General features: G+C 38.8%; 1 protein-coding gene across 5 annotated transcripts in view; it reads left to right on the top strand.

Annotated features, from left to right (window-relative positions):
• The window catches only part of PTH2R (parathyroid hormone 2 receptor), a 145438-nt gene extending 133386 nt beyond the window's left edge, over positions 1-12052 (top strand). For 4 of the 5 annotated variants that reach the window (XM_033230470.1, XM_033230469.1, XM_033230468.1 and 1 more), the window contains 3 exons: positions 6327-6465; positions 8185-8226; positions 10807-12052. In XM_033230470.1, coding sequence (XP_033086361.1) covers positions 6327-6465; positions 8185-8226; positions 10807-11202 — 577 coding nt within the window. In that variant the 3' untranslated portion in view covers positions 11203-12052. The remainder of the gene's footprint in view (positions 1-6326; positions 6466-8184; positions 8227-10806) is intronic. The other variant, XM_033230471.1, reaches the window with a different exon arrangement.
• The last annotated feature ends 4097 nt before the right edge of the window (positions 12053-16149 follow it).

Genomic DNA, 16149 nt, shown 5'->3' with positions numbered 1-16149 from the left:
AAAAGATCAAGTAGATTTGCTGTATTGTTTCTAATGTTTACATCAAACTGTCTCTCACTAAATATGCAAATGTATTGATTGAGAGAGGTCCATTCTTCAGCCTTTCATGAGGAAAAGGACAATCGAGTGTTTGTGATCGTTATCAAACTATCTTCAGGTTGTGTGCATTTCTCATAATGATCATTTTGGAAATTTTGAATATTAGTGGCATCTATCCAACTGGACATCCATTTATCAGGTAGATGTGGATTTGGTTTTATAATCTTCAGTTAACTATTTATTTCTGCCTCAGATTGTTATGAAATGCTATCTCAGACATAGAGAGGAAAAACGTAGTCAGCATTTTGATCTTCTCTCACGAATCTTCCATAAGTCCTCGTTGATTTAGTCCTCTCCACCATTTAGGTCGTATTTACTGTTGAGCTGCAAAGACTACAGGTATGGCCTGCAGGATTCACAGTATCCTATGCCCATAGGATGCACAGTATTAACAAATCAGCAGCTGCCAGTGCCAGTTATTTTTCGTGTGCTGTCAGTGGTAGTATTATACATTGTGCATGAATTTACGGTGAAAGGTCTATGCTATACTAACACAGCTTATCTCTCACATCACATCCCATCTGTGAAGACACAGGCCAAAGGATAGAATAATAAGAAATGTAAATAACTTTTCACTCTTCTTCATAAAGTGGAAGAGTATAGTGGTGTTTGGAAGCTACTTACTTCTCTAGTTCTGAACAAAACTGCGTATTTCTATAGTTCTGAATGACATGAACTAATATTTTTAGTAAAGTGTTGCCCAAGGGACATGAGAAAATTTGGAGGGAACAAAGAGTGACCTATCTTTAAAAATGGATAGAATAGACAACATTTTGAATTAATTCGTGGAGGATTATTTCCCAGAACAATTGAAGAGAATAATTTATCAAGGATTGAAATAATCAACTACTGAGAATTCAGAATAACTTTGAAATAATCTGGTGCCCAGAAGATTTCAAGTATCAAATTGTTAATTAGAACAGTTTAGACTAATGGAAGTCAGAAAAAGTATTTTTCAGCCAAATACATTTTTTAATGGCTGAAACATATTTAATATCCTTAATTATGTCCAAAGTTAAGCCACAGATAAAAATGTAGTGAAAAGTGACTCTTTTTTTCAGAGAAAAATGTGGGAACCTACTTGACACCAGTTTGAGAATTCAATTCCATATTCTGTTTCTGAGGCCATAGATTTTCAAGTTCAAATAGCATCTCACTTTTTAAATAGGCTTAGGAAAATTAAATCTGTGTCCCTGTCTCAGTGACATTCCTACAATGAGGGTTAATTGAGTATTTAAATTTATATCAGCTAATTTTTTTACCTTTACACTTATCTTCCATTCTGTTATTTCCTTTGTCTAACAAATGTTCAAATATTCTTGCTAAAATAAAACAATACAAAATTTCCAAATGGTGGCATCTAAAACAGTTACAAAGCATGTTTCCATGCATAATACTATGAAAAACTAAAAACACCTTTCAGAGCTGTGATAATCTCTCCAGGTGAATGTGCACTCACATACAAAAAAGGCAGACTTCTGAAAAGTACATAAAATCTCTTAGTTGGCATGGTGGTTTAAAATGGAAAGGAATTAATCAATCAGTTCTTAAAATAATTTTTTATTTTGAGATAATTGTAGATTCACATACAGTTGCAAAAATCATACAGAGAGATCCCATATATCCTTTGACCCATTTCCCTCAATGGTGACATAGTGTATAACTACAGTTTACAATAATTTACCTTAAAACAAAATTGTATGAGTAAAATTCAATCATCTATTAGATTTAATAACACAGATAATGCATTTTTTTTCCTTTTAAATTACAACTCAATTACTTCATAAAATAAGAAGAAGTTGCCAGGCCTGGAAAAACAAGAGATATGAAAAAATGCAAGATTTGGTGAAAAAGAATACTTGGATGTTTTGACTAATTTGACTTCCCATTTAATGTTAGACAAAACTCATATTTAATGTTTATTATTTTTAGAATAAATCCAACCAGTATTTATCATGTAGCATGCTAGTAAAGAGGAGAGGTTTTAAGGCCGCATCCATCACTTACTTCATCACACTGAGTGGATACTTTCTTTCTCTGAGCCTCTGTCCTCTCTTGGCAATGGGACAGTAATAGCTCTCTCCCATGGTTGTTAGAATAAAGTGAGGCAACCAGCATGGGATGTAACAGGAGCATGGTGCTTGATGGCCAGTAGCGTCATCTGCTGAATGCCCTCTTTGAATCCTCAATTTAGGTGGGGATGGGTAGAGACAGAGAGAGTGGGAGTGATAGATATTATGATTGATTTAATTAAATAAAATGAGGAAAGTACCAACAGAGATGCCCATACAAAGTGCTATGTATACAGAAAGGAGGGAAGGATTAATTCAAGGCCACGGGGGATCAATCAAGAAAGGCTTAAGAGCAATAGTAGTTTCTTTTTAAAACTAAATTGATTCTTAAAAGAAAATCAGAGATTTTCTAGAGCTGCTCACCTGGAGAGAAATCACCTAGGGAGAGAGAGCACAGAATTAGGAATCTATTTTCTGAACAGAACACTGAGTCCCAAAACCACCTGACTTCTTTGCATTCCTCTCATGGCTTTGCCCTTGGACACAGAGCACACCATGTTTTCAGCAAGCCAGAAGACCACTATCAGTTGGTACATCCCTGAATCATCTTATTAGACAGCTGTGCATTTTCAGAGAACCAGGGTGTAAAAACGTACCATGTGCATGGGTGACCATATGGACGCTCAAAAATATCAGTGCCCAGGATTGCTACATGATTTGAATAGAGAGTAAATGTCCATTTTAAGTGAACAGCCAGACCCATGACCCATGTACACATTTGTCTGGCATATGCAAACTAGCAAAACTCATCAATATTCACAGGGCTATAATTAGTTACATTCCACTGAACAGAATTTGTATTTCTATGGGCAGGAATTATTTGCATCACTGTGGTAGGCATATTTCTATACTGGCCCCCAAGATTCCTGCCCCTGGGTGTATAAGCCTTATAAAATCCCTGCTCCCCCAGTATCCTTCGCCTTGGGTGTGGGTAAGACCTATGATGGGATAGCCTTTCCATTGGTTAGTTTACTTTATATGACAAAGATGTTAGGATAGTCATTCCTGTGATTATGATGTGTTATATAAGATTCCATCCTGTGAGCCTGGAGAGAGATTCTCTGGCTGACTTTGAGGAAGCAATCTGACATGTTGTGAGGGCCTATAGCTAGAACCTGAGAGAAACCTACGGGTATTGAGTGACCCCTGGTTGACAGCCAACAAATAGCCCTACAACTGCAAGAATCTGAGATTTTTCTAGCAATGTGAATGAACTTAGAAGTGAACCCTGAGGCCCAGGTAAGAATGCAGCCAACACCTTAATTTCAGCCTTGAGAGACTGTGGGCCAGGGACCCAGGGTATGTGCCTGGACTCCTAGCCTATAGAAACAGAGAGAGAATGAATGAGTACTGTTTTAAACCACTAAATTCATAGTAATTTGTTATACAATAGAAGATGAATATAATTACTGCCGGTTTTCTATAAATGAACTTCTATCTCCATGGAGTTATAAAAGAGCTTAGTCCTAGAAAAAGAGGGAGAAAACCCAGATGGCTGAGCCTGCAGGATACTCACTACATTTTGGTTGCCTAAAGCAACTTTTCCTTAACTCTGCATTGAACCAAACTGTCCCTAATGTTCACATTTGTGATAATTTCACAATGTGCTCCATTGGTGTAGTTTTTGTTTTCACTTAGTTTTGGGCTCCTAGTCATACACAGTAGGAAAAATCAGCAGCTTGATTCTGAGAACAGTCTCTGGGAGGATTTACCCTTTCATCTTAAGGGAGGAAATATAATTTTTGTTTCAGAGTGATGTTTGACAAGACTTTCAGGGTTTTGCAAGTGAGTTAATGCTGTCCCCTTTTATCTGATTAGGCTGAACTAAAAGGCCATGAAGGCACTCAGTGTCCTGCCCAGATAGGCAGTGATGGAAAGAGGGCACTCACCATCAGGATTCAGGAGAACAAGCACACCCCAGGGAGCCCTGACAGTTGAAAGGACTAGTTTGGTCAGAGGAACCCGCTGTTTATCAGAGATCTTACCTTGGATGGAACAGATTTAAGATAGAATCTTCATATTGAATAGACTATAGGTAACTTGAAGTATGAGGTGTGAGGACCAGGAGCAGCGTAGGAGAAAGCCCATAGGCTGCAGGGAAGCTCTGAATGTGAGGACGAGTGGGTGGAGCAGATGGTTCAGGCACTAGTAAGAGATAAGACAGACAGAGGACAATGAGGTGGAGCAAATGTGCAACCCCACCTACATCTACACTAGGCATTTCAATATGATTTCAATATGATTTTATGGGACACTTTAGCTCCTATTGTCAAGAGGGTTATGATAGGAAAGTGTATGTACATGGAAGACGGTTCTCAGTGGAGCCTGAGAATATTATCATTCATACGGACTTCTAGGCCCTATTTCCTCATTTTGGAGATAAAACTAAATCACAATCACACAGGTAGTTAATATCAAGTCTGGAACCTGAATTAAGATCTCTGCAGCGTTAGTCTAATGTGATCTCTACTCACTCACACAGCTTATTTCCAAGAAGAAAAATAGATAAATAAAGCAGCTGGAGGAAAGACTAGTGAGAAAGGAAGAAGATCAATTGTTTGAGATTATTAGAGTGTAAATACTTCACAAAGAAAGGGAGATATTTGCAATAAGTATGAAAGAAGAAGCCAGATTTGGTAATTTCTTGAATAAAAAGTATAATGTCATCCACCTCAGGAAAACCTCCCAGAAAATAGTATGCTTGAGGGTGCTAGCTATCTATTGCTGCAAAATGAATGACCACAAACCTAGTGGCTTAAAACAACTCCCTTGCTATTTCCCAGTTTCTGTGGGTCAGGAATCTAGGTATGAATCCCCTGCTTCAGGATCTCTTACCAGGCTGCAACTGATTTTTCAGCTGGGACTGTGGTCTTATCTTAAGTTTGGACTGGGGAAGAATCTACTTCTAAGTTAATGCGATTGTTGGTAAGATTCAGTTACTTGCTGGCTGTTGTCCAGATGCCACCTTTCCTTACCACATAGGCCTCTCAGTATAGCAGCTCACAACATGGTAGCTTGCTTCATTGAACCAAGCAGGAGAGCCAGTCTGCTAGTGAGATGAAAGTTACAGCTTTATGCAATGTAATCTCAGAAGTGGCGTGCTGTCATCTTTGCCATAATCTACTGGTTAGAGACAAGTCCCAGGTCTTGCCTACACCTAGAAGGAAAGGATAAAACAGGGGCATAAATAGCAGGTGGGTGATCATGAAGGCCCACTTAGAATAACCATCATATTGGAAAGCCTGGGATTCTTCCAAATACTTAAGAAAATTTATAGAAAGAGGCAGTTAAGGAGAATGATGAAAATATATCAAATGACTTAGTTTGCCAAAAAAATAGACAAAATAGACCTATAGGCACTTTGAGACAGAGTATTTGGTAGAGAATATTCAGAGAAGGCAAGATGAACTGACCACATATGGCTCATAGAAAAATATAAAATGTCTCCCAAAATAAGCATCATCAGTGAAAAATGGAGATACAAATGTAAGAAGAAACAAGGGAATAATGATTTTTAAAATGAACAAAATAAGCTGAACTACTTCTATGAAAGTAAAGGTAGTTAATCTGGATGGAAGTAATACTTCTTTACATCTCAGATGGTTAAAGGAAACTTAGGACAGAAAAAAGGCATTCTACAACTTTATGTAAATAGTATCCTTTAAGCAAGAAGAGTGGAAATGAGACTGAAGAGATTTAGGGGATAGCAATTATAGGGAGTGAGAATAAACTACCTGATTTAGTATGTAAGTGACAGAAAGAGGAGAGAAGCGAAAAAACCAGCAGAAGCAGTGGGATCCAAAGAGATAGGGAAAGGTAAGCCCAAGCCTGGACAATATGGCGAGACCCTGTCTCTAAAAAAAATAAAAAAATAGCAGGCATGGTGGCAAGTACCTGTAGTCATAGCTACTTGGGAGGCTGAGGCAGGAGGATTGCTTGAGCTCAGGAGCTCGATGCTGCAGTAAGCTGTGATCACGCCACTGTATGCCAGCCTGGGAGACAGATAGAGTGAAACGCTGTCTCAAGAAAAGATAAAAAGAAGGGTCAGCCCCACCCCCATGAGCTCTGCTAAGTTTTTTTTTTTTCCTCCAGCACGCTGTCTCTACTGAAAGGCACTCTAGTTAATGAATGAAAAGGCTTGCTGTTCTCCTTTAGGAAACTGGCCAAATCGACCCTGGTCCTGGTCCTGGTCTTTGGAGTGCATTACATCGTGTTCGTGTGCCTGCCTCACTCCTTCACTGGGCTCGGGTGGGAGATTCGCATGCACTGTGAGCTCTTCTTCAACTCCTTTCAGGTAAAGGGTGCTGCCTAGTCATCTGATTCTTGTAATTTGCTTCCCTCCCTCCCTCCTCCCTCCCTCCCTCCTCCCTCCCTCCTCCCTGCCTCCCTTCTTTCTTTCTTTTCTTTCTTTCTTTCTTTCTTTCTTTCTTTCTTTCTTTCTTTCTTTCTTTCTTTCTTTCTTTCTTTTCTTTCTTTCTTTCTTCTTCTTTCCTTCTTTCTTCTTTTCTTTCTTTCTTTCTCTCTCTCTCTCCTTCCTTCCTTCCTTCTCTCTCTCTCTCTCTTTCTTTCTTTCTTTCTTCTTTTTCTGGTCCTTTGCAACCTTTTGCTCTGCCCTCTCTCTGGCTTTGGTGCACCTGTCTGGGGAGTCGGGGTGGCAGAAAGGTCGATATTCTATAGTGCCTGTGCTTTTCTGTCCTGTAGAGGTCAGGTTAATCCTCTGCTCACAGCAGGAGCAGTCTGGAGCTGTTCCTCACACAAAAAAAGCCTGGACAGAGAGATAAGGAAATGTCTTGCTGTAAAATATATAACACCTACAAGAATGAGGAACTCTGCTTGTGTGTATGGAAGATAAATAAAAATAAAAGAAGGTGAAGGCAGGAAAGAGAAAAAAGGAGTGGGGAGGGGAGACAAAACTGAGGAAGAGGTTGCTGGCACACATTTTATCTCATTTGAAGCTATAATTACCATCATCTCTCACATGGATTACTCTTTGTCCTGCTTACTCATTTGCTAGTCCACATATGATAGTCTGGAGAATCTTAAGAATATAAATTTGATCATGTCATATACTTGCCAGAAATACCCGAAGTTTTCCAGTTGCAGTCAGACTAAAACTCACATACCACTGTTTGGCATACACAGCCCTGCATGTCGTGGAACCTGTCTGCCTCTCACCCTGTATCACACCAGCCTCCATGTAGCTCATTAAGTTAGGGCACAATATTGCTTCCATATGTTCTGTTGCTTAAGTTCACCTCTGCCTCCAGGGCTCACACTTGTATTCCCTTTGCCTAGACTGCTTTTTCCCCATATATTTTCACAGCTGGCTACTTGTTCTTGTCACTTAAACCCACTTGAATATCACTCTCATAGATACTTTTTTTGAGTTCATCTAATATATCCACTACGTTACTCTTTTTAAAATCACTCATTTTTTTCTTGCATAACCCTTATCATTTTGTATTTTTCTCCTGTGCTATTTGTTTATATTTTATCCATGTCTCTTCCTTTCTAGAACAGGGAACTTGTCTGTCTTGTTTACATTGTTTATCCCTGCCCCGTCATGCTGAACATCTACCACACTGCATAAGCTCAATACCTATTTTTGAATGAATGAAATAAAAGGTTTCTTTGTATTCTTACCATGTATTTTATGTTTGTAGTTTTCAGCATTTACAGCTTATAACTTCCTTTTACCAAGCAGAGGACAGGTATTATGTGATCCATGGGTCACAACATAAATGAAACTAATAGGATAGAAACCTATTCCTTGTGTGTCTTGGAGTGTTTTATGTTTAACGACTTATTTGCTTCAGCTGACACCAAGGAAAGACGTCAAACAAATTTAATGTAAACGTAAGGATTTGGAAACACTAGGAGAGAATAATTTGTATATAATTCTCTGAAGGAATCATAAAAAACAATTTTTGGACATACACATTTTGACACAAGATGCTTTAGTGCTGTGAGTTTTATGAGTTGGCAGTGGGCTAACATTCTCTTTTGTCTGCAGGGTTTCTTTGTGTCTATCATCTACTGCTACTGCAATGGAGAGGTAGGTTTGTAGGAACCTTGGACATCCCACAGGTCTCACTTCAGCTTGTAAATGGCCATCACAATGTATCCTGAATCTCTTTAGAATTTCCAGGATTTACAGGATGGAATGGGTGAGGAGAAGGAAGCTATTTTAATCATAAATTATTCTAGAAAAGAAAAAATTAGTGTAAATAACCTAAAGTCTTCCTCTTCTAGCACTTTTAAATGTGAACTCATCTGTAGACTCTGATATTAAAAAGCAACCTTGTTGGAATACAAACAGACACTTGGATGGACAGTGAACATCGTATTCCAGTTAATACTTCTATTCCATTTCAAGTTCTGTACAAAACTCAAATAAAAGTTTCCCTGGGACAAAGTCTTTCAACAATTTTGATGTTTTTTGGACTGTAAGATGATAGTGGGACAATTTCAGTTCAGTTAGGAGTTGGCTGGAAAGAAGTAACTACACTAGATAATAATACATTTTACCTTGTAACTTTTAATATGCCCTGCTGTTGGATGAGCTGCCATGTTTCTTCTCTCAAATTTTAAGCTTGCTGCAGGCCCCAGCAGTGCTTGGATACTTTGATTGCGGTAGACCTGCTGATGCTTCTGACCATGTTTGGGGTTTGGACATTGTGGCATGCTAGTCCAGTACTTGCAGAAAGAGCTTAAATTAGTTTCCTGACTTACTTCTGTATTGTTCTTACCTTATTTTGCAGGAGGGGTAAGTAGTTCAGTGTAAGAGTTAAAGAAAGAGGAAAGAAACACAAAAAACACTCAACAGTCGAAGACGGATTTATTTTGGAGAATAACCCTGGGAGGGGCTTCTGGCCAAGTTAGGTCAGAAAACGTTCTCTCTTACAGACTAAGAGTTTTTAAGGGTTCAGGGCAGGAGAGCTTATAACAGTCTTGGAGTGCTTCTTTGTCTTGCTTATCTGGGAAGGTGAATTTTTGTGTGTCTTTTCCCATATATCTTCCTGCAGCTGCCTGCACACCCCCTCCTACCCCCATCCCCTGAGTCTGCTTTTACCTTCCCTATCTTAGTGCACCTAAAGGGAAAGGAATGGGCATATTAAAACCCACTGTTTTACTGGGGTCCATTGTAGACTGTGAAGTTTGGTGGTTACCCAAGAGACTTTCCCTACTTCCTCTGTGCCTGAGCTTTCTTACCAGCGTTTTACTGTCTGCTCTTTCTGGCTGCTTGTTGTTAGAAGGGAAGGGATTTCCTCAAAATGCATGAGGTTAGAAAGGGAGCTGGAACTTAAAGTGGTGGCATTTGTCCAAGATGACGGTGCTTCTGCTCTGTCAGTCAGGTGTTGATTTTTTTTGTCAAGATGAACAGATAGAAGTTTGTTGTTTCAGGTGACATCAGCATACCAGGTTTCCACTGCTTCCCATGGAAATTCCAAATAAGCTCCTTTCTGAAAAGTGGCAATTGAAGTAGAAATGAATCTTCAGTAGTAGGAATGGAAATAAGAGCCCCACCCTGTTAAGAACGCATTTGCCGTGCCTGCTTTTCTATCCACGAACCTTCTTTTCTCACTCTGACTCCTTCAGGCTGCCGATGCAGATTGATAGCATGACAGTTACATCTCAAATTGAGTACCTTCTATGCCATTGCTCAGCCTCAGCTGGTGCCAAAGACATCAGCAATTTAAGTGGTAAAAACAGATTTTATTCAGTAACTGCTGACAGTAGGGGAAAGAGCTGAGCCCAGTTCCAATTCACACAGAGGTGATTTGGGCATTTTAAAGGGAGAATGAGGGAGGTGGACTGTAAGGGCTCAGTAGAGTCAGAGAAGTGAAAAAATGTTTGGTCAGTATCAACATGTTTAGGCCAGTTGTGCTACCAAGCAGGCAGTTAAGTTAGAATTCTATCTTCCCACGGAGGCTGGGAGACAAGAGGCCTTATCCCTCTTGATGATTATATTTTGAAGGGATGGCTCTCAGGTCTTTGAGAGAGATGCTTCTGAATTACAAGAGCTGCATACTTACAATTGTGAGCCCTTTTTAGTAAATGCCCTAAGAAAGGGGAGTCATGGGCCTATCATCAGGTGTGTGCTAGCTACAGCAAATAGTAAATTCTCCTGGCGGCACTGAGCTTTCTCAGGCAGGACTATCAATGGCTGAGATCATCCTAGGGAAGCCACGTTGTGCTGCTAGAAGCCGTGCTTGAGTTTGGGCGGGTCTCAGTGCAGGGGTTCTAATGGGCTTGTCATGTGCCAAGCAGGAGTTCTGAAGTTCTCACTGGCACTGTTTATCTTGAGTTTCTCTTCCAACCCAGAATCTTTTTTTTCCCTCTCCCGTATGTCAGATATTTCTATTGGCTGCATTTAAACTTCTATTTAAATTCTGATCTTGGACAAGTCTCTTTACCTCTCTCTAAGCTTCAATTTGCTCACCTCCAAAACTAACACCTATCTCGAAGGTTTTTTTTGCGGTTGAGAGAAAATACATATATGAAGTCCCTGGCATGTAGAGGAACCTCAATCAATGATTGTTGCTGTCTTTGAAATCAAGGCAAACCTCCTTGTATCAAGGCTGCAGGGTCTCCTTTAGGATTTCTCATGCACAACCTGTTTCTTGTGGCTCAGGTTCAGGCAGAGGTGAAGAAGATGTGGAGTCGGTGGAATCTCTCCGTGGACTGGAAAAGGACACCACCATGTGGCAGCCGCAGATGCGGCTCAATGCTCACCACTGTGACGCACAGCACCAGCAGCCAGTCACAGGTGGCGGCCAGCACACGCATGGTGCTTATCTCCGGCAAAGCTGCCAAGATTGCCAGCAGACAGCCTGACAGCCACATCACTTTACCCGGCTACGTCTGGAGTAACTCAGAGCTGGACTGCCTGCCACACTCTTTCCATGAGGAGACCAAGGAAGGTAGTGGGAGGCAGGGAGATGATATTCTAATGGAGAAGTCTTCCAGGCCTATGGAATTGAACCCAGACACTAAAGGATGCCAAGGAGAAATTGAGGATGTTCTCTGAATGGACATTCGTGGCTGACTTTCATGGGCCGGTCCAATGGCTGGTTGTGTGAGAGGGTTTGGCTGATATTCCTATGCCTGAATTCAGAGGCTGAAAATTCAGAGTTAAGGTGTTACTCAATGAAAGTTTTTAGGCTCCATGAATCAGCTCCTGTAAATACTAAAGACGTGAAAAGGCAAGTGTCAGTGGAGTAGTTTATTACTTTCTCTTGGCATCAAGTTTTCCACTAAATTAATGTATGGTATTTTCTCTGTGATTGTTCATTTTTTTCCTGCTACTTTTGGGTAGAAAAAAGTTTCAATTGCTTGGTGGTAGCTTTCTCTCGTATATATCACCCTAAATATAATGAAGATCACTTAGTGTGTATCAGTTTCCTTTTAGAAACTAGTATTCTCTTATTTCTTACTTTAATGTACTTCTATCATTGCATATATTTTGCCTGTGCATAGGGGCAATTAGGATCTAAAAAACTATGTGGGAAGATAAAAGTTATAAGAACAAGTACTTGCTGGAAAATTAGTTGGCTGGACATTGATAAAATAATGCATTTATAACAATTACACATGTTTCTAGGAACAAGGAAAATTTCTCAAAAAAGAATATTTCACACATCCCTTCTTTTGAATGTCCTCTTTGTGACCAGCCAGACCTCAGGTCTTCACCCTTTCTTCTTTGTAAACCATGTTGTGTAGAAAGGTTTCCTCAGTTATTGAGCTTCTGTCTGCAAATTGATTTTGTTTGTAATTTATTTTGATAGCAAATCACACTGCATCTATATCTTTTTCTTGTCTGAGCTATGACTACATTGTACATGGCATGTGGGATCAATTAAAAAATTGTTTTAAAAATACATTTTGGATCACTTTTTAAAATTTTTCTTTCAATATCTCACTTTATTTTTGAGAAACAACCAAACTTCCCTTCTGTAAATGTACACATATCAACATTTAGCTTTTGTACTTTATTCAACTTGAAATTTCAGTATGTTGCAGTTTTGAAAACTTTTATTGAGGGCATGTTATGTATCAGCAGGCATGCTGCTAGGTTCTTACAAGCATTTATTTAATCCTCACTATAATTTATGCAGTAAGTCTTATTACTGTTGCCTCTTTTACAGATGACAGTGTGACTTGTAGGGGTGGAGTTAACTTGCCCAAAGTCGCCCAGCTGGTCATTGACAGCTCTATTGACTTTAAGTCCCATGTTCTTAATCATTATGTTGTATTATCACTGGTATATATGTAGCCTATTAACCCATCAAAAATTCAATAAGGCCGGGCGTGATGGCTCACGCCTGTAATCCCAGCACTTTGGGAGGCCGAGGTGGGCGTATCATGAGGTCAGGAGATCAAGACCATTCTGGCCAACACAGTGAAACCCCATCTCTACTAAAAATACAAAAAATTAGCCGGGTGTGGTGGCACATGCCTGTAGTCGCAGCTACTTGGGAGACTGAGGCAGGAGAATCACTTGAACCCAGGAGGTGGAGGTTGCAGTAAGCTGAGATTGTGCCACTGCACTCCAGCCTGGGCAACAGAGCAAGACTCTGTTTAAAAAAAAAAAAATTCAATGAATTCTGAATAGAGAGTACTTGGGAGTCTTGCACTGTGGTATGTTTTAGCCTCTGATCCTCATAAAATTTCCACTCTAGTGGAGAAGACGTACACCTAGGAAATTAAAAAAAAAAATCACAGAACAATATGTTTCCAGATAAAATGACATGGATCCAACTGATCTTTGTCATTTTGCTGAATGACTTAACCAATAGGCAAGTAGTGTCATGATGAATAAAGTTCTCCAATATCAACAAACCTTCTTGAAAAATATTACACCTCCCTTCCATGCTTTTTCTTTCCTTCCTCTTCTGTGCCATAGCAGAGGCCATTTCCACACTTCCTGTTTAGGAAGGTACCATTGTGCATATGTAATTCACCTGACTGAATTCTATATTGTTAGTTCCCCGGGGTACCTCCCTGTTAGGAGAGAACCATCATGAGCTGAGTCAGATATTAAGTTATATTGCTAATTTTATGCAAGGCTTTATAAAATCACTTACCTTCCTGTATAGTTCAGTTTTTCCATCTTTAAAATGAAGACAATATCTGTCTAGCTCAGAGTGATGTTCTGTGTTAAGGGAAATCACATGTTGAAAGCACTTTGTAATATAAAAATTCCATACAAATACTTGGTTTAGGTTCTTGTTTTAAGTTAAATCTCATTTTACCCCTTTATATTATAAAAGCTCTCATTAGTCACTGCAGTATTATAGAAATTACTAGAAAAGATGTATTTTGATAATATAGAAAATACAGAGTTCTTGCTTTTCAAGCCAACTCCAAATTCTAAGGCTACATCACTATTCCTTTTCTTCTATTTTCTTGCTGCCTTTGAAGATAGAATATTTCTTTACATGAACAAGTATAATAAAGCCCTCAGAGTTACCAAGATTTTTCTTAAAGCTTATTTATTTGTTAAGTCAACAAACGTTTACTTAGAGCTTATTATGGGATAGATACTATGTAAAGTGTGACCCACAAAAAAGAACAAGGCATAATCTGTTTTCTCAAGGAACAAATAACTTAGTTGCTAGGGCTTTTAATCTCTCCCTCAAAGATGAGGTTTTGCTATGCTGCCCAGGCTGGTTTCAAACTTCTGAGCTCAAGGGATACTCCACCTCAGCCTCCTATGTAGCTGGGACTACAGGCGCACTACACTGTGCCTGGCTTAATCTTATTTTGTGCAGAGGTTTTTTTCCTTCTAGGTTTTAATAATGTCTGCATCCAATTAGACCACACAGACAACGAGTTATGCCAGTCTGTTGATTTTACTTACAAAATATTGGACAGTTATTGAGGATTGGCTGATCTAGATCCAAAGGTGCAAACTACTGGCTCATGAGCTAAATTTAGTTCATACTTATATTTTATTTGCTCTGCCAAGGGGCTTGAAAATATATTATTTACTTGCCATCATTTAAAATTTGAGCTATTTCTCATAAATTATACTTCCTGACTTATAAAAATACCCGAGGATTTAATGAAACAACCATGAGCTGGTGTTGACTGATGGCTAGCTATTCAGACAGGTCAAGAGCTCCACTATGGCCAGGTGGGCACTGGGCAGTATTTTGTGACTGTCAGAATAAAATGTAACTCTAGCTGCCTGGTCTCTGGACACATTTGTTCTGTGTCCTCTGATTTAGATGATGCACTTATATACAACTAAGCAATCATTTTTAAAATATTGTTGAGGAATGATATCTATATATTTTTACTAATGAAATCAAGCAACCAAATATCCTTAGGTATACTGGAATTTAATTGTAGCTTGACATATCAACAGTTACTCTGTTTAAATGAGCCTATTAAGAGGGAAACCCATCACAATTTCTGTATTCATACTGTACATACCAACCACACTATTCAAAGATTCACTTTCTAAATCATCACTCTGAAGTACTTATCTGTGGAAGACACTGTCATCTTTTCTGAAGAGTTTAAAGCATCTTATTTTATGGGTTGGATATCAGTTTTCTTCTCTCTTTAGACTTGCTCTGACTATTCAAGTCTCAGGCCCTCTCCCTAAGACACACAGGGAATCAATTGTTCAGTAAATCTCTTACCTGTGCATCCAGAGAAGTGCTAGGCTAAAAAATTGGCTTCCCTATGGTTGTTTAGGAATAAAATAGAAAAACAATTAATGTAACCTGCTTTATTTTAGAAACTGAGCATAGTATTTTGGGCATATTTTATCATATAATGATTGTAACAAACAATTATCCCCATTTCAAAAATGTAGAAACAATTAGGCTAGATGACTTACTGCAGATTAAAATGTCTGAGTTGGGATTTGAACCCAGTTCTGTTTGACTCCAAGGCCCCTGAGCATTCTCCCACCTATGTGATCTTTACTTTCTTTATGAAAAGTGCAATAATAAACCAAATCATTAAGAAGATAGTAAGAATGCATTTAAACTATTTTGCTGTTATAATTGTGGGAATGTGAAAATCAATAATTACATAATTATAGTTTTAGATATAAACATTCTTATCTCCCAGTATTTTGTGACTATAAGAATAAAAAGTAACCATTAAATCTAAATTCTCCTTTCAACCCCATCCAAAATGTATGACTAGATATAAAAATCTGAATTCTGTTCTTAAACTGCGTCATAAGACCATGGAAATTTGCCCACGTATTGTTGTAAAAATAACTTTGAACAACCTTATCTTTAAATTACTCATCTGTATCACATTTAAAGACAGATTTTATGTAGGTTTCCATTTATTCACTATTATAATAACTACCCAGGGCAATGGAATATCTATAAATGGTGCAGAAGCTGGGGAAAATGGCTAACATTCTTATCCCTTACTGACTCTTATTTTAATACTATTAACATTTAAATTCCGTTCCTATTTAGACACCTAATCTCTATTAAAACTACTTTTATTTTGGGAGCTTATATGGTTTATTTGATTAATGGTTTAAATGGTGAAATACAAAGCGAGATTAGTACATAAAGGTGTCATTTGCACACATTTTTTCCCATCTCTAGGACATACAGTAGATTTTTGCTGACCAAAAATATTTCCAACATTTGCCCTGCTTGACCTCCCCAGAGCGTGGCAACAGAAATCTGTGCCTCAGAAAAATGCCAAACTGAGCACGCAAAAGCCTGGCACCCCCAGTTCAGCTTAATTTCAGGGGCACTGGAGGCACTCTTTTCCAGCTCCATTCCAATTGGCTAGCAGGGCATCCAACATTTTCAAAGGCAAAGTAACTTGGAAAGAATGCCTTACTAAATCATAAGAAGTCCTTAAAATCTGCACGTACCTCAAAAACTGCAATGCCTGATTTAATCTTGTTGGATCTAGTTTTGGGGTCTGATTATGAGCAGAATAAACCAAGAAGTTTTTCACAGCTTTTTTTTTTTTTTTGCCCACG

This window comes from Trachypithecus francoisi, unplaced genomic scaffold (genome assembly GCF_009764315.1).
Source record: "Trachypithecus francoisi isolate TF-2019V2 unplaced genomic scaffold, Tfra_2.0 Lachesis_group13, whole genome shotgun sequence".
Taxonomy (NCBI): domain Eukaryota; kingdom Metazoa; phylum Chordata; class Mammalia; order Primates; family Cercopithecidae; genus Trachypithecus; species Trachypithecus francoisi.
This window is presented reverse-complemented; position numbering and strand designations above follow the sequence as displayed.